Source organism: Amblyomma mixtum, chromosome 3 (genome assembly GCF_055824585.1).
Source record: "Amblyomma mixtum isolate Tamu chromosome 3, ASM5582458v1, whole genome shotgun sequence".
NCBI lineage: Eukaryota > Metazoa > Arthropoda > Arachnida > Ixodida > Ixodidae > Amblyomma > Amblyomma mixtum.
Window position 1 is genome coordinate 37,530,271 of NC_143014.1, and position 27,411 is coordinate 37,557,681.

The following is a 27,411-nucleotide window of genomic DNA, read 5'->3' on the forward strand; positions in this document are numbered from 1 at the left end:
GCGCTGTGTGTCTACTCGTCCTTGGTCCCTTGTCCTGTTTGCGCTATTGCTTCGAAGTATGAACCAACAAGCCAGGATTTCAACGTTTTTAGTTGATCCGCGACCATGGTCAGTAGCTTCGCTTTCGACGATGCCCCCGTCTCACGCACACCGCGCTTCTTCCATACGGGATGCTTTGCCGAGCCTGCGAACGCGTAGGCAATGATTGCCCTCGTAGGCCATCGACGCGGGTTTGGCCGGCGGTTACTTACTATTTCAATAGAGAGTTATAGCATATCGTTACCGTGTTTAATTTATCGTTTACATTGTTACCAGACCCTGGAGTTTGCGGTTAGCGCTGCGCAGGGCAGTGCCGCCTTTTAATTGCACTTCTGGGTCGACATGTTCTTTCCGGTTGAGAGACACTTTTTCATCTGCGTGCTTAGTGGAAGCACGACCTCTTCAACTTCGAGGGTAGTTTACCGCGCCTCCTCGTTCTCTATAGCCGCGTGGTGCGGCCAGACTTGTTCGTTGCATCTCCGACAAATTTCCATTATGCATATATGAATAATGGAAATGCATATTTTGACGGTAGCACCGCATCCGCTCGTAATAAACGAGGGTTCGTTATATCTGCGGCCGTTAAAGTGCGCTCGTCTAGCTGCACATCCGCGGAATTCGCTTTAATACACTGGTATCAAGAAAGTCCAGGCAGGGCTGCAGATGTATGAGTAGAGGAAGTAATGGCCGATCGCAACATTTGTCATCTGCCTTGTGGAGAGGCCGTACAGGTAAGTGAAAGCGAAGAGTGAGAAAACCGAATGAATCAACACAAAGTTTTCTCGCCAGCACGTCCAGAAAAGACAGGCAAGAACTTAGTCGCCTATTAAGCATAGCTGCCAGAAAGGAGTTGTTTGTAGTTTTGAAAATAAATGCCTGAAACAATTTGGTGGACAAATGGTGCATGCCAGATTAACCACTCTTTATCACTCCATCAAGGGCGCAAAAAATTCTGTTGACGCAAACGTTGCCTTTCATAGCGCCCCAAGAAAAGTCGCAAACATTCGGTGTAGTGCAAGTATATCTTCTTCCTCGCACAATGCTGCACTTGCAAGAATGTTGCAGCTCAAGGTCGCAAACAAACAGGTTGCCAATTTCTTTGGTTTGGTTTATTGGATTTTAACGTCCCAAAGCGACTCTGGCTATGCGAAACACCGTAGTGAACGGCTGCGGAAATTACGACCACCTGGGGTTCTTTGAGGTGCACTGACATCGCACAGTACACAAGCCTCTAGAATTTCGCCTTCATCGAAATTCGAGCGCCGCGGCCGGGATCGAACTCGCGTCTTTCGGGTCCGCAGCCGAACGCCGTAACCACTGAGCCACCGCGGCGGTGAAATTCGAAGTCTATCTTCCATAGTAGACGGCACTCCCCTATCCCCTGGACCTCACCCAATTGCCAAAAAAGCCTGACTCCTTATCTACCAAACTGATAGATGGTGAAGCAACACACTCATCTGCTTCCTTCCGGATCACATAGGCCTCGACCAACTCCCTACATATGCAAACAGGGTTATTAAACAGGATACTTGTCTTATCTACTGGGGGAAGCAATTGTTGCACTCGCTGCAATGCAAAGCCAAGTTGTACGACACCGCTACTTTTTCCCCCCATCTGTGATGCTCGAACAAATGCTCATTGCTTCCCCACTTAGAAAGACAAGTCTCCTGCTTATTCACCCTGATCGAATTGGTAGCGAGATGGTGGAGGCCTTTATGATCAGGAAGGAAGCAGATGAACGTGCTTGTTCACCATCCATCAACTTCGTGGATAAGGAGTCTGACTTTCTTGGCAACTGTGTGAGGTCCAGAAGATAGGGGAGTGCTGTCTACTATGGAAGATAGTCTTCGAATTTCGTTGAAACAGATGTCATGACTCGACATTGATGTGCATGCGCAGTATATTTGTTTTATTTTTAATCTTTGTTGTTCTGTTTTTTGGATTGTTCACTGTGTCCTGCGCCTTCATATACTTTTCCGAAAATGTAATAACCTGTTGTTAATCAGCGTCTGTGTCGTCTCCAGTCTTCCTTTTGTCCTGTTTACTGCGCTTCTTAAGCATGAACCCTTACAAACTGGCACAGTTTTATGTTCTCGTAAACAAATCTTTGCATTTTTTTCATACCGATGTGCCAGAAAAAAGAAAACGCATAGCAAATTGACTGAAACTCATCTGCGTTCTATTTTTTTTGTCCTGAACCCGTTTGAACCGGTTCGGGACGGTCCGAACCGGTTCGAACCGGAACGGAATGGCCCTCTGGAGCCGAACCCGGAACTGAACCCGAAAGGCGTGAACCCGAACCGGAACCGAACCCGAAAAAATGCCGGTTCGACACCCTGCTCCTCAGCGAGCGCCGGCCTCCAACGTTTTGACGTCAAGTGGAGCATCCCAGCAAGGCGCCAAAAAGCTTCGCGGCGCCAGCGGCACTCCGAATTTTGAAGCGTACTTTCCGGTGCTTCTCCGGCGCTGTGGCCGACGACAGAGTGCGCGCTTCTTACGGTTCGCACGTGCGCTGTTCGACGGCCAGCGGCCTCCCCTTGTTTTCCGGTGCTTCTGCGTGAACTCTTCCTCCCTGCGCGTCTCCCTGATGGAAGCGTCCATTTCTGCCGCAGGGGGTGCACACACGCGATGCAGGCAGCGCAGCTTTGGGAGAGGGGGAATAGTTTCCCGCCTTATCGCGATCTGGCGACGCTGGCGAAGCAACGAAGTCTGTCCGTACTTAGCTGCGCCGTTTTGAACCGACTTAGTTTTAATGACTGCTGTGGTGCCGCAGGCAAGCTGTGTGCGACGTGTCAAGCATGACGGCCTTCAAGTGCACTTTCGTCCAGGACTGGACGAATGCGAAACATTGCGAGTTTGCAGCCTGGATTAGGCCCGTCGAAAGTAACCCAAACGCAGCGTACTGCGCGCTATGCAGAAAGCAGTTTTCGCTCAGCAACATGGGAAGACGAGCGGTGACAAGTCACGCTGAAAGTAAGAAGCACCGACTGGCCATTACCGGCGCCGGGACACCCTCTGTAGCCTCATTTTTGACACCGCCGGCCACCGTTGTGACCAGTGCCGAGCCAGTGCCGTCTGTTTCTGCGCATCCTTCAAGTGCTTCAACTACGGCGACGAACGTCCAGCCCGACCGTACAGCAAAGGATATCTTTCAGCGTGACTTAGAAGTCGTAAATGCTGAAGTGATGTGGTGCCTCAACGCTGTTATGACGCACTCATCACTCCGTTCTGCCGCGGCATCAGCTTCTCTGTTCCCTTTGATGTTCCCATCATCAGCTACAGCCAAGAAAATGCAGCTTGGCAAAGACAAGGTAGGATATACGATTGTCTATGGCCTCGCACCTTTCTTCAAGGAGAACCTCATGTCGGAAGTAAGCCAAGCCGCCCACGTAGTCGTGGCGTTTGACGAATCGTTAAACAAAGTTGCACAAAGAGAGCAAATGGACGTGCTGGTTCGCTTTTGGTCGGATGCAGAGCAGAGCGTCAAAACGCGCTACTTGACGTCAAGCTTTCTGGGGCGCACGCGGGCGGAAGAATTGGTCTCCGCTTTTAAAACTTCCACAGATGAACTCTCCCGATCAAAAATTCTTCAGATCTCAATGGATGGGCCAAATGTAAATGCAAAATTTCTCCGTGAGATCAAACAAGAACTGTGTGAATCCAGCGACGGCCGTCGTATTCTCGAAGTTGGTAGCTGTGGCCTCCATGTTGTGAACGGCGCTTTCAAAACCGGACACGCGGCAAGAGGTTGGCAACTCGTGGAATTTCTTCGGGCTTTGTACAACTTATTCAAATGTGTACCTGCCCGACGCGCTGAATACGCACGCATAGCCGGGAGCAACATTTACCCTATGAAGTTTTGTGCTGTGCGGTGGCTTGAAAATGTTCGTGTAATTTCAAGAGCTCTTGAGATTCTGCCGTAGTACCTAAAAGTGTACGTCGAGTCGTGCCGAAACGGGGATAACCGACCGACCAGCTCCAGTTACTGCGTGGTCGAAGCAGCTATTCGCGATCCTCTGCTGTCTGCAAAGCTAACCTTTATGCTTGGCATCGCGGAGGAACTGCAGCCGTTCCTGGCTGAGTTCCAGACCGATTCGCCCATGCTTCCATTTCTTGGCGCAGCATTGGAGAACCTTCTACGATCACTAATGAGTAGAATAGTGAAGAAAGAAGTAATAATGGCAGCGGACAGTCCTTTGAAGTTGATCAAGGTGGACATGGACCTGACTGCGAACGTGCTTGCGACGCCCAAGGTTGACCTTGGGTTTGCTACGAAGAATGCGCTCCGAAAGGCCCCGAAACTTTCAGATTCGGCTATCTTGGGGTTCAGAAGGGACTGCGCCACTTTCGTGAAGAACTGTGCCAAAAAGATCGTGGAGAGGTCGCCGTTGAAGTACAAGCTGACGAGGGGATCGTCGTCTCTGGATCCCGCGTGCGCGCTGATTCCCGATCTCGGGGAACGGCGTCTAAGTGATGCATTTGAAGTTTTAACGGAGCACCAATGGATGACAGGAACAGAAGCTGACCGGGCGATGCGGTCCTACAAGCATGTATGCTCCCTAGCCTCGACGCAAGCGACATTGAAAAATTTCAATAGGAGCACGCATCGGCTGGATGCCCTTTGGGCAGGCATCTGTGGTTCGAACAAAGAACTCTTCACGTTTGTTAAAATGATTCTGTCTCTATCGCACGGAAATGCGTCTGTCGAGCGGAGATTTTCTATTAACAAGGAATGCCTTGTTGAAAATCAGAAGGAGCAATCTTTGGTCGCCCAGCGAATCGTGTATGACGCCGTAATGTCGGCTGGAGGAGTTGCCAACGTTCAGCTGACCAAGAGGATGCTCCAAATGGTCCGTGGGGCGAACGCACGGTGGAAAGAGGAGCTGGAGAGGACGAGAGCAGAAAGGGCTGATGCACTGAGGAAGGAACGGGAAAGGAAGCGTGCCGCCGCTTCTGTGAAAGAGCTTGAGCTGAAAAAACAAAGTGTTGGCTGATGCCGAGATGCAACTGTCCCTTATCCAAACTAAAATAAACTCTCTAAAACAGTGAAACAACACTGAAGCGTTGTGCACGAACTTGAGGTTGACTTTTCAGTGTTACATTGAGGTTTGTCACTCTTTCATTTCTACAAACTAAGATTTCTGTAATCTGCAGTTCATCTGAATAGACTTGCTGAGAGAGAATCGCACCATTGCGGTTACTATCAGTAGATAAAAATATCTCACATTTGAAAGTATTTCTTTCCGCATGCATCTTCCTTTTATTTCATATTTGAAAATGTTCAATTCGATTCGCAGTTTGTTTTAGCATTTTTTCGAAGATATTCGATTTGTTGTGCATTTTGCTACTGTTTCCCTTATGCTTTTTTTTTTACAATGAAATACCGTATTTACTCGCATAATAGGCGCACCCCTAGTTTGGGCGCGAAAAATCAGATTTTTTTCTATTTCCGCGCATAAAAGGCGCACCCCGAACTTGGCACTGTGATCAATACTGTATTTACACGATTGCAAGCCGACACCTCGCCACCCCCCGTTCCCCAATCTTTATTTTAACAAAGTTTTTGCTGAACTGACTACTAGTCCTGCTGCGGACCCACAGCACGTACAACGACATCGCGTAGATCAGCCGCACACAGTTTTCAGGGATGCTCACTTTAAACGTCTGTTTGGAAAGCTTCATCTCCAGCCGGAAACGTTCCCGACTTAGGCCCGCGAAAACCTCGGCGCTTGGAGTCGCGTACGAAAATTTAGGGACGCCGCAGTCGCAACTGCCGCACTTCTCGGCCACATCGTATTTTCCGACCTGCCGTACGCTAGCCGTGTTCGAGAGCAAACTCCCAGCCGTGTAGCTGTTAAGGTGCTTGGCCGTCGAGCTAAAACAGCAACGCTCCGCGGCAAAGCCATAAACCACGATGAACTATCTCGCTACCGCAGATCCCGGCACTTGACAGCAACAAAAAAAACAAAAAAAAAAAACAAAAAAAGGCGAGCTAGAGATGCTGATGGCGATATCGATAGCGACAGCTCGCGGCGGAGGAAAACGTTGATGATGATGATGATCAGCTCTACCTCGGGCGCCCTCCGTGGGTGGCATCTGGAAGCTCCTGTGCGCGTGTGTGGCCTCCACGATCAAGCGCCCGGTGCGCGCGGCCGGAGCCGATCGCAGAGGCCTCGGTACTTTAGCCTCGGCGCGTACATTCCGAAGGCTATTCCCGCGTGGGTCGTAGAAAGTTTCGGTGCGGCCCTTACACGGATCTTTTTTTTAAATATTTTCTTCGGGAAAACGGGGTGCGGCCCTTACACGAGTGCGTTTACGCGGTGTGTTCAATTTTGAGAGTCGAAAAATTTCCGGAAATTTTACCCCGCGTAATAGGCGCACCCCGAACTTTGAGCCGAATTTTCTGGAAAAAAAGTGCGCCTATTATGCGAGTAAATACGGTAAAAGCTACTCCTTACTATTCAAATAAGACTAAATCGTTTTTTTTTTTATTTTTTAACATGCTTACTGGAGAGTGATAACATCAGGCGGCTTTGTGTCAGGCTGTTTTTGCATAAACCAAAGTAATGTGTCACTCAGGAAATTTAACAAATGCACTCAGGGAAAACCTGGAAAACTCAGGGAATTTGGAAACGTCAACTTGGTAGACACCCTGCATCTAGTTATTCCTGATTAATTATTCATTAATTAAGCAGGCTTAAATATATTCTGGAGACTAAGCCAAGCAATGCTCAACTGCACTCACTTGGTTTCAAACGGATAGGATGCTCCTTCCTTTTAAAACCTTGGGTACTTTTAGCTCAGGCATGCGTTACTTTTTGCAAATGCTTGCTGTCAAGCTTGAGCATGCTGGGTATAAAGTGATTGCCATCATCTCTGACGGCAATTCCATCTACAGGGAGACAATGTTGTTGTTTTCAAGCCCCACCAGTCCAGTCCTACGTAGGTATGTGAGAAAGTGGTTTTTTTTGGTTCCAAACAAATTCGAAGCAAATGGTAATTTTCTTTGATTAATTTCGAAGTGAACATTTCGAATACTTCTGGCACACAAAATTGGCTGAAGGGCAGAATGGGCATTTTCAAAATCATGTATTTTTGCTGACACGCTAGGCCAAACATGAAAAAAAAAAAAAGAGAACGCCTTGAAGCTTTGTCACACCCATTGAAGCTGTGTCGACTTTCTGCAAAAATGGCCATCGGAAATTGGGGAGCCGACATATTTGTGTGGTGTGAAACCTGTATGTGGGGCCTCCAACTGCTGCTCTTAATTGTGATTGCATCGTTGTACAGCTGTTGCTTTTAAGTGGTGACTCCATGACATCTTCTAAGCGTATGCACCACGTGCCGCATCAGGTGTCGGAGAGGGGCACCCATTTCCATGTTTCTCATGCTAGTTCCCATTCGGGCTGGCGCCTTTGCGCTTGTTTAGCGAATTTCACGCGGAGAAGAGGACCTGTGGCAGCTACAGTCAGCACAAACTCGTTCCGCTGAAGTCAAGGGAGCCAAGTGTCCTCCGATTAGAGAGATTTAGCACAGTGCGATTCGCTGCCACGAGGAGCCACTGCGCATGTGCAGATCACCCTGAGGATGCCACAAGGTGCCAGGTGCCAGCCAGGCACCTGCCCCGTCGGGATCAATCAGCACCTGCACTTTGGTGGTGGTGCATCTCTCGACTGATGCACGGCGTCATGGCGGTTACGGTGCATGTGCAGTGCGAGTAGTGCAGTCACAGGCACCTAGCAGGTACAGATCTGGGTGCCGCGCTTCTGCCTGCTTGCGTCTGTTGCCGCGAGCATGCACAGACAGGCTCCGGCATACACACGGGAGCGCAGGCACGCAGCATGAAGTTGGGGCTCTGGCTACATGCGTGTCGCAGTGCCTTCCCGGAGGAGGCATGCTGAGCTAAAACCACAGGCAGCTAGAGTTCCAAAAACAGTCGCTTGAGACAAATACTTCCGAGATTCTGAATACGAAGCATTCAGATTGAATCGAATATCGAATACTTTACTATTCATCCGAGTATTTGACATTATCGAATATTCGCACATGCCTAGTCCCGAGAATAGGTTTTTAAATTTTATACAGCTATTGGTATTCTCTGAATAGAGGTGAGCATCACCAGCCACTGTGAGACAAAGGCCTCTCCCGATGATCTCTAATTAGCCATCCTGAGGCAGGTGTGGCTGCCTTATCCCTCTGTATTTTTTAACCTTATTACTCTACCTGATGTTCTGCTTCACCAAGTTATGTTCCTCGTTTTGTTGGTATCTACTATATTGCTCTAAACAGCCACCAGTTTTTTGTTCTACATATCAGACATCTACCAAGGAAGCTTCAGATGGTTGTATTCATGCAGTTTTATTTAAAAAAACCAAGGGAGTTGAATGACCATGTTTCTGTGCTATTTCTGGTTGTTTGATATTCTCCTTTCAATAATCAGTAAGTGGCTTATCATCATTCAGATTTTTTTTTTAATCTATTTTTTAAAATATACACAAGGTACAAGCTTGAAGTACCGAAATTGTGAAATTTAATTTTTCAAAGAAAATAAGGACTTCTGTTGCATTGGTGTATATGTTCATTTGCACTATGCATCACGATGGGCTCATTAGCTTTCTTTTCCAACCAGTTGTCTGTACTACCATTGACTGTTCCACTTTTTTTTACTTCTTGCAGTACTTGTCGCTGTACAGCTCCAAATTTGGGAGCTTCTGCAGCAAGTATGAAAAGCTTATAAAGTTGACGGCTACACAGCTGACACCAAATGTCTACTCTATGATCACCTTTCTGCAAGTAAGTGCCATATTTGACAAAATGCTTTGCAATTTGTGGCATAGACCACTTAGTGCTTTGGTGGGTTGTTGTCTTAATGTCTTCTCAATAGTCGAAGTTTGCATCTGTTGGTCACGACCAGTGTCCGTGGGACAATTGTTAAGAATGAGTTGTGCATACATAAAAGACACACAGGAAAAAAAGATGAAGATTGAAAGGGTGCCAACAGGTTTTATTCGGTTCAGTACTGGTTATATAGGCAGTGTACACACGTGCCTAAAAAGTGGGGTAGAGAGGGCAAATCAAGCCTGTGCACAAATCAAGAAAATCCATGCAGAATATTTTTACCACAGTATACAGGGTAACAGAAGTGTCACTAATGTAGTCCTCATTCAGCGCAGTGCAGTGTGCATGCAATGTGACTGCAGTGCAATCGTGCAATGCAGTGTGACTGTCATGCAATGCAGTGTGGCTCTAGCACACTTATTAAATATGTGTTATGCTGTGTTTCTGCCATATGTTTTTTGTTTTTTATACTCTCACATAGTCTAATGTAGCGTGTGCTGTACGTATCAAAAGTCCACAAGCTACTGCGTGATAGGCCTGAGTAAGGGTGTCTAGCAACCTAGAGGACCCAGAAAACCTGCAATTGTCAGGGGAAATTTTGCGCACCAGAAGAAATCAGGGGATTGTCAGGGATAGCATTGAAAGGTTGGCCAAGTCAGCGAAAAGGGCTAAATAAAATCAACGTGATGGTCTGCAGTGATTTGCTATGGTTTAGCGAGTGCCCAGCACGAAGTCCGTGATGCAGTCCTCACCAAGTTCTTGAAATAAAGCTCATGAATGGTACACAGGATGCAAGAAACATACAAGGACACAGCACCTCTGTCCTTTGTGCCATTCTTGTGGTTTGTTTCAGGAAGTGATGTTCCAACTCGCCCACTAGTGATTCCTCACTAATAAGTTTGGGCTGGTGCTGACCGAGAAATGAACACTCAAAAATATTTTATGCTGAAGAAGCCGGAGCCAGTAGTGAACGTAATTAACTTTTTGCTTTACATCCCTATTACAAACTTTAGATGCTCGGAAGAAAAGGAAGGTAGACATTGTTCTAATTTTTGTTCTTAGTAAAAATTGATTCTCTGGATTTTTCTGCCTATGTTAACGTGTTTTTTTTCCAGCTGTGAAAGACTCAGTCGTTGCTGAGAAAGTTAGATTTTAAAATATAGCACTTTATTCACCATTAAGATCAAACTTGTAACATCACGATAGAAAAAGACTTGGTGATAAACATTTGGAAGTGAATGAAAGCCTAGCCTATCCTCGGGTGTCTGTGCAGTAAAACCTATCTTGACACACCGCAGCTTGCTAGCGAAAGTGGGTGGTGGTACCTGTGTTTCATTTTTTTACTTCTAGCTTACAGGAGCTCCACTTTCAGTGTAATTAGTGTCTTTTTCATTAGTGCGTGACACTTTATCTATACAGGCCAGCTTCAGTTTGTCCTCGGTTACCCTCTAAAGAGCTGGAAGAGAAGAAGCAGTTGCTTCATAAGTCAAAGGTCGAACCTGGACCGCCTTCAGGAAAAGAGAGCTGTCTAAAGCTCATGGAGCAATTCTGTTATCAGTGCGGCATTTACAGTTTTAGTAAATTGTTTTTTGCGGTGAATGGTTCTTGTATACAGTCCGTTACCATCAGCCACTATGTTTTAAACAACAGCGTATACAGCTCGTTCAGTCGAATAGCCGTCGGCACGGTAGTGGTAGTTGGCACACGTGTCGGAAATAATCAGGCACTGCGTAAAAATTGGCTTAGAATGTTCTGGATAGTGTCATACGATTCAGCGTTTCGTGCAGCATGAATTTACTAGTTAAGTTAGAGCCTAGCTCGTAGCAGGAATTTGAACAGGGGACCTATAATTGGGGCTGTGTAAAAAAAATCTTATCATGCGCAATTCGGGTGTCCACCAAGATAAGTGAGACTGTTACTGCGTCATTTCCTTTCCTCAAAAACCCAATTTTCAATTTGTCCAACGGGCAAGGCGTCACGCCGGATGGGCGATGGCATTTTGTGGACTCCATGGCAGCGCTGCAACACCAGGCGAAGCATAAGCGTCCACCAAATTTTCTCTGCCTCTTCTGTGGTCAGGGAATTTTGCCTGTAATAGACAGGCAAAAACTTGAAAAGTCAGGGATCTTGAAAGAAGTAAGTCACTAGATGCTCTGTGAGTTACTGCTGGGCACATAATCACCTCTGTGATGACCTTGGTGCTCCAATGCTGTACAAAGTGAAGAGGATGCCTCTTTGGTGTTAAGAACTTTGAACGCTCTGGGTGCTATGCAAGAGCTCTTCCGAGCAAAACACTAGCAACTCAAGTCATACCCACAGTGGCCTGTAAACTTTTGAAATTAACTGACATTAACCCCTTCATACATCACTTAAAATATGCAGTGAAAAAATTTTGTGTATTTAATGCATCAGTGAGCTTTAAGGGTGTAAAAATGCACAAATTTTTCTCTCTCACTCTCATTTTTTGTTTGTGTGGTGTTGCTTCAAGTCTTATGTACTCATATGCTTGTGTACCTTTTGTCACAGTCAGTGCAATTCAAGCAATCTGCTTCCTCCTAGAAATCTGAATGGACATCTTGTTGCAGAAAGAAAAAAAATCAATCTTCGCAGAAAGTAAAAGCAGAATTTTTCATTTCTTGTGTGCAATATAAATCCCCTTATGCAGCTTTCCAGCTCTCAACACTCCAGAGAGGTCTGCATTGTGTGCAATAATCAAAGGGTTGGTCATAGTTGGCTATTGCTGATTGCCTATGATACTGCACATGTTCACTGCCTTTCTCACTTCATTCTGTTTCAGTTGTGAGATTTCTTGATGTTTGTACATATTGCTGCAAAGCATTGTAATATTTATTTTTTCATGCTCAGTGCTGCCGGCACACAGCTTTGTCTGTGATGCAAGATGCAACCAGATTTATCTCTAATGATTGCAGACAGGCAGAACTGATTCTACTTTGATTGAGACTGTTGTGGTTACTTTGCATGCTGTATCTCGAAAAGTCGTCAGCTTTAAATTGAGAACGGCCGAAAGCGGCAGTCATTCTCTTGACTGCCAAGCACACTTGCTGCTATCACCACTGCTGAGTCATTCAGTTCTCTGTGGGCACGAGCCAACGCCAATAAAGAGCTTCTTTTGGAAGCCTTTTTGCTGTCTTCCTGACTGCCAGACTGCCGTCACCACTATGTGATAGTATGCAGTGCCGTAAAAACCCGTATATGAGGGGGAGTAAAAATGGAAAAAAAAAATTCTGCAAACATAGGAGGCAGTTGCAGACACCGGAACCTAAAACAGAACCAACTGGGGGCGAAAAATAGGGTTAGGGCCTGTGATAATACATCGCAGCAAAAGTTTTCAAAGCAGTTTTCAGATTTCACAGTGCACCTGTGATGTCATTCCTTCGTGAAGAATAACAAAGTTCATCCTAGAACAGCTTGTGAAAGTATGAAACGTCATTGGCGATGTGTTTTCTAGAACATTGCAATTCTGTGTGCTTGGGGGTGATTAATAATGAGACCGCAACTTCTGCTGAAAATTGTTTTGATCCGCATATAATATCAGGCAGAAATTTGGCATGCTAAAATCTGGAAAAAACTCTCGTATTACACGCGGGTTTTTATGGTATTTGACATAAAGCTGCATGTGCAGACTTGTGTGTTTAGAGCATTCATTTCTTCTGCTGGGTTTTTATGTGGCTCTTTAACACGTGCCAGGCACATGTTCTTGACTGTTGGCACTAATGGAGGGTGTCTGGTGACCTGTAAACCTGGAATTGTTAGGGATATTTGGTGCACCTGGAGAAGTCGGGGAGTTCTCAGAGATCTCATTGTAAGGTTGGTCATGTTAGGGAAAAGTACCTACTGAAAATAAAATGATAGTCTGCAGTGGTTCGTGACGGTACAGCGAGTGCCCAGCACGAGGTGCATGCACTTTTGCATCAAATCTTGTCTACCTAGCTTGATTTTCTGTCTTTTTCTCATCCACGAAGCAAGCACTGCTTATGCTGGTTCGTTCTGTGCTGGTTGCAGAACTTCGCACTAAGCTCCTGGAATAAAACTCACAAATGTTGTTCACAGGATGTAATACATAGGGGAACATCGTGGAAACAGGAAACATGGAAAATTCGGGAATCTTGAAAAGAGTAGCCCACTAGACACCTTGCAATGGGGCGAACCATAGTCCGTAGCCATTTTCTTTATTGAATGCATTGGGGTCAAACATGGGCACCTGACTCCCCAGCTTGGATAGTGTGCTTCTTGTTGTTACCGGGATCATTCTGATGTTTGTCCATGCATCTTCCTTTTCATCTCTTTTGCAGAATGTGGAGTCTGAAAGGGGACCAGCAAAGAAGAAACCACGAAGAGATGAGGTCCAGAAGGTAGGTTTGATAACTTTTGGCATGTGCTACTGTTGCGAGCACTTACCGTATTTTCTCGCGTAATAAACCCACTCGCATAATGAACCCACCTCTCAATTTTGTCATTGATAGTTTACTTTTCTTATCTTAAAGCGTTCGCTTTTCTTAGTTCGTTCCTCAGTTATGTGCCAATAACATCACGGCCTGTTTATCTTTTGACGAGAGCTCTTGCGGGGGTTACGTGCTTGGCGAATTTGGCAGAGCACCAAGATACTGTGTGTCCTTGGCAGGAGTACTGACAACAGTGGCTTGCTCGGCACGTTGCTGCGCGCCCAGCTGCACCAGTGCATGCTTAGAGAGCTGGCGAGTATTCAAGCATCGGAGAGGAGCGTCACAGTTTAGAACCAAATGCTGTAAAACATCTTCTACACTGAAATGCTATGGAGGAAACCGAATCTTTAGACCCCCAAACGATTTGGTGAGCTCGAAATCGGGAGCAAAAATGCCGAATCCCTCTCGCACCACAGCTAATGCTCAAATATTCATATTACGCACTCGTAACCGTGCTGCTAGTTTTTTATTCTCACATAAAAAAAATGTGCATTTGACCTTCAGTGCTGGTGTTCAGCATGTTCACTTTATCGCTGTGATTGGCTGACGCCGTTGACTATCACAAAGTCGGCACATCGCCTGTGATACAGCAAACACTTTTGGAAGCGAATGATGCTAAACACTGGCAACACAAACGCGCCTGACTGTGAGCTTTTTTTGATCATGGGTGGACAAATGGACAGGCAGGCGTGCCAGAGGGCGGACGTACTATATGAAATTTCGACTGTTGCTAAAAAATCTGTCTCAACTTTTTTCACCGTGTACCGTCCTCCCAAATGGACATCAACTTTTCTTGGAAAAAGTGGGCTTGTTACGGAAGTAAATACAGAATTTTTCCTGCCTTCTTCAGCTGGTGTTTCTGCTCCACTTTTTTATTCCACCTGTTTTGTATCCTTTTTTTTTTTTTAAGGCTGTTGTTGCAAGAGAGCTGAATACCATACCATCCCTAATTTACTCCATTGAGCAACATGAGAGACTTCTTATTCAACTGGTGAAGAAGACAAAGGTGAGGTGGCTTGACCTGATGTAAGGCTGATAATGATGACTGAGCTAGTGAATGCTGCCCATGCAGGTCAACCTCATGGAATTTGTGAAGATGAGCACAGCTCGAGACTTTCGTATTAACTCGGCCACAGTTCAAGCTCGGCTGGAAGAGTCTGCGGAAGCCAATGCCAGTCCGGTGAGAAGCACTTTTTTATGCTTTTTCATGTCAGTAACTTTGAGGAAAATTCGCCTGTCATTATGAGGAAGTGTACACAAGTGTCTCTTTTTCTTATGCTATCTGCATCCACTGTCGAAAAGAGCACAAAACTAAGCTTTTGAGGTGCTTTTATGTGCTTGAAGCTTCCAAGCATGAAGCCGATCCTTTGCTGACCAACATCAAAACGTCTATGAATTGATGCTTTGGACGTAAGCACATTTGTTATTTTTATTACCACGGGAGTGCTGTCAGAGCAGATTATGAATCCCCAGATCTCTGGTCATGCTACTAGCGCACACAACAGCCTTGGCAAAGGATGATTCAACACCTTATGTGTGGTACTGAGAAAGCTTGCATGAACCTGATGATTTATCTCAGGATGAGGACAACGACAGTCTGACATCTACAGCCAGCTGTTCAGTGCCAGCATCAAGCGCAGCGAAACCAAAAAGCAAGCGCCTTCGAAAAGCCCCTGGTAGCAAGAAGTGATCAAGGTGAACAGTTGCGAGGCACCATGTAAACTCCTGCACGAGCTGGGAAGCGTCGCTACATATGCTTGAATGAAGGTGAATGTGTTTATATAAGGATTACTGGTGAACCACTTGTAGTTGTTGATGGATGCATTAGCCACAGTCACTTCCTGTAGCTTAACACTGTCGTGGCACATCTTACAGGACTGCCACATCTCTTTTGATGTGGAGCGTTCTGCATCCTTTATGGTCGTTTTAAATTTCTTGAATGTACTTGCTTTACCCCTGTCTTTTCCTTGTTCATTTTGTAGAAAATCTTTCTAATGTCTGTAGGTACATAACCAGACACTACACTTTTATGCATTTCAATTTCTTTTCATATCCAGTTTTGAGTTAAAGCAAGAACTGCTGTACTTAAGAGTGGCCACTAGTGTAAGATCCACTTCTGGTGATTCAGTTGACAGTTAGAGCAGAAAAGTCAAGGAATCGCAGGGTTTTGCAAACAGTACATGCTGCGTAACATCACTGGTATGGGGTATCATCTGGTTCTAAATTTTTGCACAGTGCACCCGCTGTGTTTTAAGTCTGAATGTAACATGTGCTGTGCGAATATTCCCTGTTATGAGGCCAGTGACAAAACTGCACCAGATTTTTCGGTGGCAAGTCATTGACATCTAAAAATTTGGTTTCCTTTGTCTTAAGGCCGTGGAGCATTTTCACTGCCTTATGCACCACTAAACCCAATACAACATAACACATTTTCATTGCTTGCTAGTCTGAGTACGCCATTCTTGTGTAATCGGTCGTCTTAAGCAGAAAAGGCTACAGTCCATGCATGTGGTCTGCACCCAACATGTGCTGGCTTTAGACGGGAAGTAGCAGTGGCACTTTGTTGTGTTCTTTTTGTTTACTTTCAAGCAGTGTACATCAAGTCCTATGTACCTTTGTTGCATATATTGTACAGTATGTGTCGTACTTGGAGGGAGCACGAGAAAGATTTCAACTGGCTCTTAACGCAGAAAAAAGTAGGTTTCACCATAAAGCGGAAGCGCAGCTTCCTGCGCCTCCTCTCAAGCTCTCTGCGCCTTTTTTCCTTTTTTTTTTTCACTTCATGGTGAAACCTATATTTCTTGTGGTACGAGCCGGCTTGACCATTTCTCATGTTCCCTCTGAATATAACACATACTATACAATAGCAGCAGTGGCTGCTTTATGTCTTTCAAGTGTGTTTTTGTTCTGTATATTGTGTTGCTTTCAATGGTGTGCTCCATTTAGCTTGCAGTGATTCTGCACACTTAAGCGCCAAGACTAAAACCACAGCAACAAATGCCATGCAAGTGAAAGCAATGTGGATGAACCATGTGCTGATGCTCCAAGAAGGGAGTATGTTGTTAGCTGAAATGTGCAGAGCACACTTGCCTTTGGTTTTCTGCTTAGTTGTATTGAAACTGCTTTAATATATTAAGTTGGACTTGTTGGCAATGGCTTGCTGGATTCGTTTTCTTGGCGGTTTATTTACAGAGACACTAGATCTAAGACAGGGAGGTGCTCTTGTGTGATGACTTAGATTTAGTGTCTGTGTTTGTAAAAAACTGCTAAGAAATTGAATCCAGTATTGAAACAGAGACATCACTATTTTGATGATGTTAATTTTTTACATGCATTTACAGGCAACGATGCCAGGTGCACGGGCTTTTTTTTTTGTGTCAGGATCCAATGAATGGTAAAAAATGAGTGCTAAATAGCACAAGTAAGTAGTCGTGTAGCTGTGTCATGCTAAATGTATATAGCTCTCATATGACTCTAAACTCTCACATTGGCCTCTTTCATGTGCCTTTTAATTATCTGCCATGCTGTGTAGCTTCTGTTGTGGCACAATCTTTGTTGCACCCACAGAAATAAAATGGCAGTGTTGGCCAGTTTTTTCACTGAAGAGAAATAGGGAAGATATCTTCGTTTTGTTTTAAAAAAGTAAAAAACAACATTGGTGTGAACTGTGGTTTGGGTTAAAGACGAGACAAAAGAAGCAACAACACGAGTAAGCAGACTTGCACAACTGGCTTGTTATTGGAATGCAGACATGCCTTTATAGCTGTCAACCATGGTAGAACAAGGAACAAGCATTGGAAAAAAATGACCGACGTAAAAAAAGCAGCAGGTTATTCAGTGCTATGCTTTGACTCTCATAGTGCAGGAATGCATGCTTGGTGACCTGTGTTCTTAGGCCACAGCAATGCAGTTTGCTCATGAAATTTTCAGAGACGAGTCAAATTGGTTCTTCCATTTTGAGCGCCGGGTCGAGGCCAGCTGCAACTAGCGGGAGTATAGGCAACGAGCATATACTTGCAAAGAGCATATCTTGTGTGTGAACAAGTGCAGAGTGCATGCCGAGAAAGTGTCACGGAACGTGCACAAGGGGGCAGCTGCCCATGGAACGATGCCATGAGCCAAGGGATGAAGTAAGCAGTGAAAGAAACGAGGATGCTAACTTTGGCACCAGCATATTTGATACTTTTAGCACAGAACTTACCGCTATCATATCGCCATAACGCCGGTTGGTCAAGGTGCATCGGGCGTGCTGCACACAGCTCACTGGCATGTGGCGGCATCTCGCACCCTTATGGAGGATATTGGAGCTATATGCTGTTGCTGCTTAGTCTTTTTAGTAGAACAATCCCCTTCGTCGGTGCTGTCTATATCTGTGCAACAATGTTATTCTAGGTGATAACTTAAAATCGCGCGTAGTTCATACAGCCCTAATTGACTCAGTAGTTAACTAAAACTTTCAAGAAACAGGAAACGAGAATTTTTGAACCTTATTCAAGAATCACCTTGAGCATTTTAACGGTTGAGGGTCCTAGGGGATGGGCCTGGATGAGAGGACAGACAGAAACTAGACAGACAAGTTTTGCGGATAAAGGGAGGTGAAAATGTGTCCATTAAATGCATTCCTGCATTAATAACTGCCGTAATGGATGTACAGAAAGACTGATACCACTCCCCGCATTGAGACGACAGCAAGTCAGCCTTCATGAAAGAGGCTGACATGCATGTCACCCTGGCATACATCTTAGAGAAAATGAATTCACAAATTCTTAACTTGTCTTTAGCTTCTTAAGAGCGGCAAATTTTTTTACAAACTATGACATTTTAAAACATTGCTTTCGATACATAGAATTGACATATTTGACCCTCAAATAGGTGAATGGTTGCCTTAACTGTTAAAAAGCGCATGGCACAGGCTAAGCTTTACTTTAGTACGAAGCATCCATTAGCATCTCCTGATTACAGTCGAGCCCACTTATAACAGCCGCAGATATAACGAACGCTCGCTTAGTACGAACGAGGGTGGTGCTACCGTCAGAATATATATTGGGGCAATGGCACAGTGTCTCACATAGACCGAACTGTTGTGGCCTCAACACTCGGTTAGAGCGAACGCGAAGCTGTCGGGCCTCCGTAGTTGACCGAGCCGGCGGTGTTTGGCGAGGTTTCGCTCGACTGCGAACCCGCGGTAGGCAAATTTCGCGCACTTTGTGTTCCCCTGACACGACGCGGCAGTGGCATGGACGGCAGTGACCGGCGGCTGCCTTTTGTCATCGGCAAGTCACGTAAGCCGCGATGCTTTGGAAGCTACGTGCCCGTACGCTACAGGAACAATACAAAAGCCTGGATGAGTCGTGACTTATTTGCCGAGTGGCTTGTCGAGTTCGACCGCGACATGGCACGAATAAACAGGAAGGTCCTGCTCGTGCTGGATAACTGTGCAGCGCACCATGTGCAGCCTTCCTTGAGTGCGGTGATAGTGCTCTTCTTGCTTCCCAATGCAACCTGCAAAATTCAGCCGCTGGATATGGGCATCATCCATGCGTTCAAGGTGTGCTACCGGTGGCGCGTCATCCATCGCTTGTTGATCGCGATTGATGCTGCCATGCCGGTTCGCATCAGCTTGCTTGCCGCCGTGGAGATGTTGAAAGCGGCGTGGATGGAACTCACCGCGGAGTGCATAGCAAATTGCTTCTACAAGGCGAGTTTTATGGGCCCAGGCACTGAGGACGCCATAGATGACCCACCGGCAGGCCGGTCGCACGAGGACTTGTGGCAACGCGTCGTTGACACGCAGCTGGCCGGACCTGACGTTGCCTGGGACGATTTCGTTTCTGCTGATGACGACGCCGACATTGCGGAGCCATGCACTGATGAAGCTATTGTGCGTGAAGTGCGAGCTCTTCCTGACTGCCCACAGACCGACGAGGACGATGACAAGGATGCTGCTCTACCGCCGGTTGCTCTGAACGTTTCAATCGCGATCGGCTACATCACGTCGCTTAAGGAACTCGTGTGCAGCAGAAGCCTTGGCGATGAACATATTACCGCGCTGGAAAAATTAGAAATGGCAGTGATGCGATCAGCTTTAAAGAAGCAGGCATGCTCTTTTTGCCCGTATTATAGGTGGTCCACTTACTACGAACTTTGGATACAACGAACAAATGGCGCGTGACGATCAAGTTCGTTATAAGTGGGCTCAACTGTATTCCTACAGCTCGAGCTGATTTAATTCGTAATAAATATATTGCCCGGACTAAGCTGTTAACTTCAGCGCCTGAAAGGAAAAGGCCCGTGTCATCCGCGTAAATGACAAAATATACTTCAGGGTCTATTTGCACTATTTCATTTATGTATATATCAAATAATAGGGGGCCTGGATACTTCCTTGTGGGACACCATGTCGTATTTTTGTCCATGTTGAACTGCAATTGCTGATTGAAACGTATTGTCATAAATAGATCACAAAGCTATTAATTAACATGAGTGCTCTGCCAATCCTTTCACTTTCCATTTCATTTTTTTGCACATTAATTAGGCAAAAATATCTTGGTTACGTGATGAACCCATAAAACTCCTCATTGTTTAGGCCGCATCACTGACGGAACTTGTCTTAAAATAGCGCTCTTGGCCCACAGAGCTTGCCTGTAGTAGGCCCACCAAACCAACGGTTCAAACCTCTGAAGGGTGGCAAAAAATTTGTTTTCTAATTTTTTTTTAGGGGGGGGGGGGGGGGGGGGCTGGGAGGTAATTTCTTGTATCGAGATTTTGAATGTGTACCTGTTCTGAAATCTTCCGAAGCACTGCAGTGCCAGGTGTTCTACAAGGCCGTTGTTGCTGTCGAGCAGCAGAGCTAAAGGCCTACGGTAAAGGGCGGTACACAGGTGGGATTCGGCATGGTATAACCAACTATGGTGGCTATCTTAACCTGTTGCCAGACTACACTAATATGTGTTGTCATACAAAATCTTGCCTGTTGTAGCTACATGTACTGAAACTTTCTGCACTAACCTTAGCCCCACACCGCATGAAAGGTTGCAGCAGCGTTGGCTTTAAGCATGAAGTGCTTTCATCTCCCGTCTTCGGCACACTCGGGCGAACATTGTCCGGGAACCGTGGCGAACCAAGGGAGAACATGAACTTTTCCGAAACTTTCCGTCGGAACGGTTATCAGCTTAGCCGTAAACTATGGCTTAGCGCACGCTAAAGCTATCAGCACTTTGGGTGCAGAAAAATGTGGCGCGGGCTTTTGAAGGCAGGCTCTCGAACCGAAGATCTGTTTGCCGGCGGCAGCGCTTTATCACTGTGTACTACAAGAATTCCATCTCGTCATCGCGGCTTTACTCGCCGCTCGCAACTGAGGAGACGCTGCGCGGCCGTTAAAAATAAAAAATAAAAAATGGACGCGGCTGAAAGGAGGGAGTCCGTGGAACACTCACTCTTGCACCCGAGCCTACAGGCACTGCAGGCTTGTGTCGTTGAGTCCCGAGCGCGTGCGTGCGTCTCTGGTTCGTACTGCGCTTCGACGAGGTTGGTGAAGTGCTTCGTGCCGTGGTGTGCAGTGGCATGACCTATACGAGACCCATTTCAAGAATGCCGCTAGCGCCATCAATATAGTTATAGCATAGCACGATTCTTAACCGCTATCTAGCTTCTACGGGGAGTACAGGAGCCGGCAAGCTGCGCGCGCCTAGTCATTGCATATCGGCGCGCGTGCGCACTGGCTGCGAGGGAAGGCGGATCACGTTAGCGGATCGCGCTATGCTATAACTTTCTAATAACCCACTCCTAGACAGCGCTACGCCGGTACTGGAAGCCATTTGATGCATATTTCTCAATGCATACGCTCGACGACGAGAGAATGGCAGCGGAATGTGGAGTTCAACGTCCCGATGCAACACATGGGGTTACGATAGACGCTGGTGTGTGAGGGCTCCATTCATTTAGACCACCTGGGGTTCTTCAACGTGCGCTAAGTCGCTGACATCGCACAACGCACGGGCGCTTTTGCATTTCGCCTGTTATCAAAATGCAGCCGCAGCGGCCGAGGTTCGGTCCCGCAGCCTTGGGATTAGTAGCCGAACATCAAAGCCAATGGGCCACCGCGGCGGTTCTTTACTATAGAGTGACCGAATTTATTTTTTTTAAAGCCTGAAACGCTTTTAGCTCCCACTGTCCCTTTTAGCGCCTGAACGGACGAGAACACACCAGGCGAACCTAAACGAACTTTGGTACTTTCAGCCCGCTACTGCCGGAAGAGCGCATGCGTCAGCAACAGCGTCTTCGTGGTCCCGTGGTTGGCGAAGCTATCGCGCGGCGCGAAGGGACCAAGCTGTAACATGCAGCCCTAGAGGCGCAAGCGCATTCCTATTTTAGTGGCACTGGATAAGCTGGCGACAGCACTGCGTGAGCTGCAGTTATTGCATAATGCACGCAAGCCCTAGAACACATAGGGTGCTTCGATGCGCGCGCCCCCTCAAGGTGAAGACAGCTGCGTCGTCTGCTACGGCGGCCGCCATTCTCGCGCCCGCGGCATACATATTTCGTTCTCGTGAGGGGGGGGGGGGGGGGGGGCTGCTCGCTTGCCGCGGGCGCTTAAATTAAGAAAAATAAGGAGTCTTGCGGTGCAATTTTGTTTTACATGAGAATAGAATACTAAATTTTGTTGGAGAGCCTTCTGCTTTTAAAACGGGACAAGCAGCCAACGTCAAGGCGTGGACGGTAACAAGGAAAGCGGGTATGCAAGGTATGCGCTAATTGTATCAGTGAAACTTCTCTAGAATCTATCGCTTTAGTTCAAAACCGATCTCTTATGCACTGACCCTGTTGGTGCGTAGAAACAGCACTCGATCCCAACATAAATTTGCGTCGTCAACTAGATCACTCGCGTCAAGCGACCATCTTCCTAGAGAGTCGAATTATCAGTCGAATTACTCGAATGAGCACCTCAATCTGCATATAACATATTCTGTTAATCTCGTTTACTGTCCTAATGCGGCGTCGTTGGGCGATCGGGCTAACAGGCAGCGCAAGCTACACAAAGCAGCATACGTGTTAAAAACTAAAAAAAATCGCAAGTGAATTCATCCGTATTGGTTCCTAGACGACCTAGATGCACAGTAATTGCCACAGCTTATATGCCCTCGCTTGTTCTCGTGCTCTGTGCCTTGATTCGTGCCGGCCGCGGTTCGCTGACAAGCGCCTCGTAAAGGCAATTATTTTCTAATGAACAGAAGCGGTGAAGGCACGTTTGGTACGCATTCACGAGCAAAAACGTCGTGTCATGCAATTTCGAATGCAAACAGGCAAGCGGCAAGCAATGGCCGCTTCAGCGCTGAAGCGTGCCTTTTTTTTTTACGCCGAGCAAGACGAATAGTGCGGAAATGAAATCTGACCAATACAAATGTTGTTTTACACTTAGCTGACTAAACGCAAAAGCGGTAAATCTTAACAAAAACAGCACGGCACCGACATGTGGCACTTACACTACAGACACATGGGGAGTTCGTTGGTAGCCACTTGTCACGCTTGATCCGGGCCAGCCGCAGAAGCCTCCTGTTCGGGTCTCTTGGAAAATGGAACATCCTCCAACCATTCCTCGCATGGTTGGAGCACTGAGGAACACAACGTCCAGCTATTGCACGGCGATGATAGCCGCGCGAACGCAGGCGCGTAGCAGTGCATGACGCCCGCACGACAGCAGAGCGGCGAGGTCGACGCGGGCAACACAATGGCGGAGGGAGCGCGAAAACAGGTTTAGGCGGCGCTGAGTGGTTCAAAGGGTGAATTCACCATAAGCTGGGGCGCGCGCATCAAGGCACCCTATGAACACATGTCCCGCGGCGCCAGCTGTCAGCACGGCCAGTAACCAGCACTAATTTTTTCTTCGATGTGGTGGTCGGAGGCGGTCGCGGCGGCGTGCAGCCGCAGTAGTAGCCGAGGTAGAGTGGCTAGGCCAGGCGAATGTAGCAGCGTTCTATAAATTATGTGTGGTACGCGCTGGTACCATCCCGTCTTGGCATGTGGCGAGCGCGGGTCGCCTTACATAAAAGCGGCAAAGAAAGCTTGGCGCGCTGTCATTCATGAACTAAAAGCTAAAAGAAAGAAAAGTGACTGATGAGGGACGCTCCCCAATATTTGTGTGCGGCTGTCAGTATCTATGAGCCATACTACGAAACTTTGTCTGAGCCGTCCTAGATTACTATACGCCTTTCCTGCAGTGCATTTCATGCTTATATCTACGAGACAGACTGTTTATTTTTTATTTTTAGAGTCTAGTAATCGCAGCGCTCAACAAGTTGCCTAACAGTTCTCCGAGTGGTGACGGCGTTCGTTTCGATAGGGGGGAGAGGGGGTTAAAGTGGAGGAGAAACTATAGTCATTAATTAGGCTTAATATTAAGAGCGATACAAGCTGAAGGTGGTGCAGACCTACGCGCCAACATCAAGCCGTTATGAGCAGATCGTTGAAAGCGTCCATGAAGACGTGGAATCGGCAATGAACAAAGTAAAATGATTGTACACTATACTAACGGGCGACTTCAATGCGAAAGTAGGCAAGAAGCAGGCCGAAGACCAGGCGGCAGGCGACTATGACATAGGCTCCAGGAATAGCAGGGAAGAGTTATTAGTAGAGTTCGCAGAGCGAAGTAATTTACGGATCATGAATACCTTTTCCCGGCAACGAAAGAACAGGAGGTGGACGCGGAAGAGCCCCAATGGTAAGGCTAAAAATGAAATAGACTTCATATTATGCGCTCACCCTGGTATCGTGCAGGATGTGGAGGTCCTTGGAAAGGTGCGTTGTAGCGACCACAGGTAAGGTCCCTAATTAGCTTAGACCTGAGAAGGGAACAGAAGAAATTAGTGAAGCGGAAGCCCATTAAGAGCGGTAAGAGGGAAAGCAGAGGAATTCAATATCTCGCTGCAGAACAGATATTCGGCTCTGAGGAAGACTATCTTGATGTTGAAAGAAAACGATAACCTCACTGATGAGGGTAGCATAATCTCACAGCTATCATAACAGAGTGTGCAGTAGAAGTAAGTAGGCGGTAGAATGGTTCGTCAGGATACCAGCAAGCTATCTCAGGAGTCGAAAAATCTGATTAATACCTCTGTCACACGGGCATTTCGAAGGCCCTCGAACCGATAGTCTATCGACTCGAAGGCGATCGAGCGCTGCTACACGGCCAGTTTGAATGGCCATCGAGTCAATAGTCTATCGAGTCGACGGAGCAGCCCGGAACTCTATCGAGATTTCGAGGGCCTTCGAGCGTTGCCCGAGGTTGCTAGCATTGCTTCGAACGACAACAAACATGGCGGCGCCCTTCAAAGCCGGACCCCTCGCTTCGGACTGAATTCTCGTTGTTGCTGACTTTTTCTGTCCGTTCACTGGTCACAAATGGGGCACCGGTCTTTCGCTTCGTCTCATCTTGCCTACAAGAAAACGTATAAGTGATAAATTTGCTTTATTTTTTATTTAGAGTTATGATTCTGCCGCTGCTAGGCCTAAGAGAGTCGGTTTGTTGACAGTAATGGTTTCCGCTTTGACAACCAGATGGCGCCACTAGATGCTGAGTTTATTTTTGCGTCTCTGCTAGCATACGCTGAACTAAATGTGGGAATGCGCCTGCGTTTATCGTACGTAAGCGTGCATACGCTCGTGGTACGTAGACAGCATAAATTTATGCTCTTTTCTCACTGTAGCTGTGTACGCCGCGAGCGGCGACGTGGTGCGCACAGCGAGAAGCAGCAGCGGCGCGGCCGTTCCAACTCGCCCGGGCGTCAACAGATGAGAACAGGTCCTAGTTTTTGCGGCGAGCGAATCCGCTTCGCTTGCCGGATTTCTGAACAAGTGTGAACACGCCTTATGACTGCAAAAAAGTGTATTTCAATATTTAGTTAAGTTTCGTCAATATTTTTTTGTTATTTGCGCGAAACCGAACGTAGCGACTGTGGCGCCACACGAGCTTGGCGTAAGACGCGAGAACGATTTCAATGGCCATTGAGATTTGCCGTGTAGCAGCTCCACAACTCCCTCGAGTTCGATGGCGATCGAAAATCTCGATGGCCCTCGACTCGATGGCCATTGAAACTGGCCGTACCCCTGTCACACGCCAAAGCATGAAACGCCAAAGCATGAAAAATTCTATCAAAGTTGATAAATAGGCGCAAGGTAGCCGATTTAAGGAAGTAACATGTAGAAAATCGAGCGTGCTCTAAAGAACGGAGATAGCCTAAAAACAATAAATAGAAGACTAGGCATAGGTAAAAACCAGATGTATGTGTTAAGAGGGCAATGCCATTAGCAATATAGATAAGATAGTTAAAGTAGCCGAAGAGTTCTACACAAATCTATACAGTAGCGAATGTAATCAGAACGTTAATGAGAGGCAGTAGATCACAGCAATGCGACATCCCGCCAGTAACGAAGGAGAAACTACGGAAAGCCTTAGGAGCAATGCAAACGGGGAAAGCAGCTGGTGAGGATCAGGTAACAGCAGATATCTTGAAGGACAGAGGGGAAATTGTGCTATAAAAACTAGCCACCCTGTATACGCAATGCCTTGTGACCTCGAGCGTACCAGAAGCTTGGAAGAACGCTAACATTATCTTAATTCATAAGAAAGGAAACGTTAAGGACTTGAAGAATTACAGACCGATCAGCTTACTGTCCGTTGCCTACAAGGTATTTACTAGAGTAATCACAAATAGAATCGGGACAGCCTTAGACTTCAATCAGCCAAATGATCAGGCAGGTTTTCATAAAGGATACTCGACAATAGACCATATTCACATTTCCAATCGGGTTATAGAGAAATGCGCAGAATATAACCAACCCCTATATATATAGCCTTCATTGATTACGAGAAAGCATTTGACTCTGTTGAAACCTCAGCAGTAATGCAGGCATTGCGGAATCAGGGTGTCGAAGAGTCTTATGTGAAAATATTGGAAGATATCTATAACAACTGCACAGCTACCATATTACTCAAAAAGTAGGCAGTAAAATTCCAATAAGGAAGGGTGCCAGGCAGGGAGACACGATCTCGCCAATGCTATTCACTGCTTGTTTACAGGAGCTGTTCTGAGGCCTGTATTGGGAACAGTTGGGGATAAGAGTTAATGAAGAATACCTAAGTAATTTGCGATTCGCTGATGACATTGTTTTGCTAAGTCACTCAGGAGATGAGCTGCAAAGCATGATTAATGATTTAGGCAGAGCAGAACGGTAGGCCTTAAAGTTAACATGCAGAAGGCCAAAGTAATGTTTAAGAGTCTCGCAGGGGAACAGCAGTTTACAATTGTTAGCGAGGTGCTGGAAGTGGTAAGGGAATACGTCTACTTGGGGCAGGTAGTGGCCGCTGATCCGCATCATGAGAGGGAAATAACTAGAAGAATAAGAAGGGGGTGGAGCGCATATTGCAGGCTCTCTCAGATCATAGATGGCAGTTTACCAATATCCCTCGAGAGGAAAGTATATAGCAGCTGTATCTTACCGGTACTCACCTAAGGGGCAGAAACGTGGAGGCTAACGAAAAGAGTTCGGCTTAAGTTAAAGGCAACGCAGCGAGCTGTGGAAAGAAAAATGGTAGGTGTAACGTTAAGAGATCGGAAGAGGGCGGAGTGGGTGAGGGAACAAACGCGGGTTAATGACATCTTAGTTGAAATCAAGAGGAAGAAATGGGCTTGGGCAGGGCATGTAATGCGAAGGCCGGATAACCGCTGGTCCTTAACGGTAACGGAGTGGATTCCAAGAGAAAGCAAACGTAGTAGGGGACGGCAGAAAGTTAGGTGGGCGGATGAGATTGGGAAGTTTGTGGGGATACGGAGGCTGCAGCTGGCAAAGGACAGGGTTGATTGGAGAGACATGGGAGAGGCCTTTGCCCTGCAGTGGGCGTAGTCAGGCTGATGATGATGATATGATGGATTGGACAGCGCGTTTCCAAAGGAAATGATCCCAAGGGTGAAGGTAGGTTCCTATACGGCCAGCCCCCTCTTCTCTCGCTGCGCCTGTAATACGGACTTTTGTGCGTGCGAGTGGGGAGTTCATGCTGCCTCTTAAAGGCCGAGCT

The 27,411-nt window shown here is 46.7% G+C and overlaps 2 protein-coding genes and 1 long non-coding RNA gene across 5 annotated transcripts in view; 2 read left to right on the forward strand and 1 right to left on the reverse strand.

The window, feature by feature from the left end:
- Positions 1 to 15,056, forward strand: part of FANCI (Fanconi anemia complementation group I) — a 62,616-nt gene extending 47,560 nt beyond the window's left edge. Inside the window, exons 27-31 of one of the 2 annotated variants that reach the window (XM_089578733.1) lie at positions 8,716 to 8,832; positions 13,191 to 13,250; positions 14,251 to 14,346; positions 14,413 to 14,520; positions 14,920 to 15,056. In XM_089578733.1, coding sequence (XP_089434859.1) covers positions 8,716 to 8,832; positions 13,191 to 13,250; positions 14,251 to 14,346; positions 14,413 to 14,520; positions 14,920 to 15,030 — 492 coding nt within the window. In that variant the 3' untranslated portion in view covers positions 15,031 to 15,056. Of the gene's footprint in view, positions 1 to 8,715; positions 8,833 to 13,190; positions 13,251 to 14,250; positions 14,347 to 14,412; positions 14,521 to 14,919 lie in introns of those variants that run through there. The other variant, XR_016290151.1, reaches the window with a different exon arrangement.
- On the forward strand, positions 3,620 to 5,140 carry LOC149349680 (uncharacterized). The gene has a single exon (XM_089578743.1). It carries the CDS (start codon positions 4,080 to 4,082, stop codon positions 5,031 to 5,033), a length of 954 nt encoding a protein of 317 aa, XP_089434869.1. The 5' UTR covers positions 3,620 to 4,079; the 3' UTR covers positions 5,034 to 5,140.
- LOC149349681 (uncharacterized) lies at positions 12,846 to 24,843 on the reverse strand. Of its 2 annotated transcripts, none has more exons than XR_016290155.1 (2): positions 24,099 to 24,843; positions 12,846 to 13,200 (listed from the first exon to the last, which is right to left on the reverse strand). It is a non-coding gene; the product is annotated as an uncharacterized LOC149349681 (long non-coding RNA). The 2 variants fall into 2 exon arrangements; XR_016290156.1 differs by lacking the exon at positions 24,099 to 24,843 and adding an exon at positions 20,777 to 21,432 and having other exon boundaries at positions 13,036 to 13,200.
- Between the last annotated feature and the right edge of the window lie 2,568 nt (positions 24,844 to 27,411).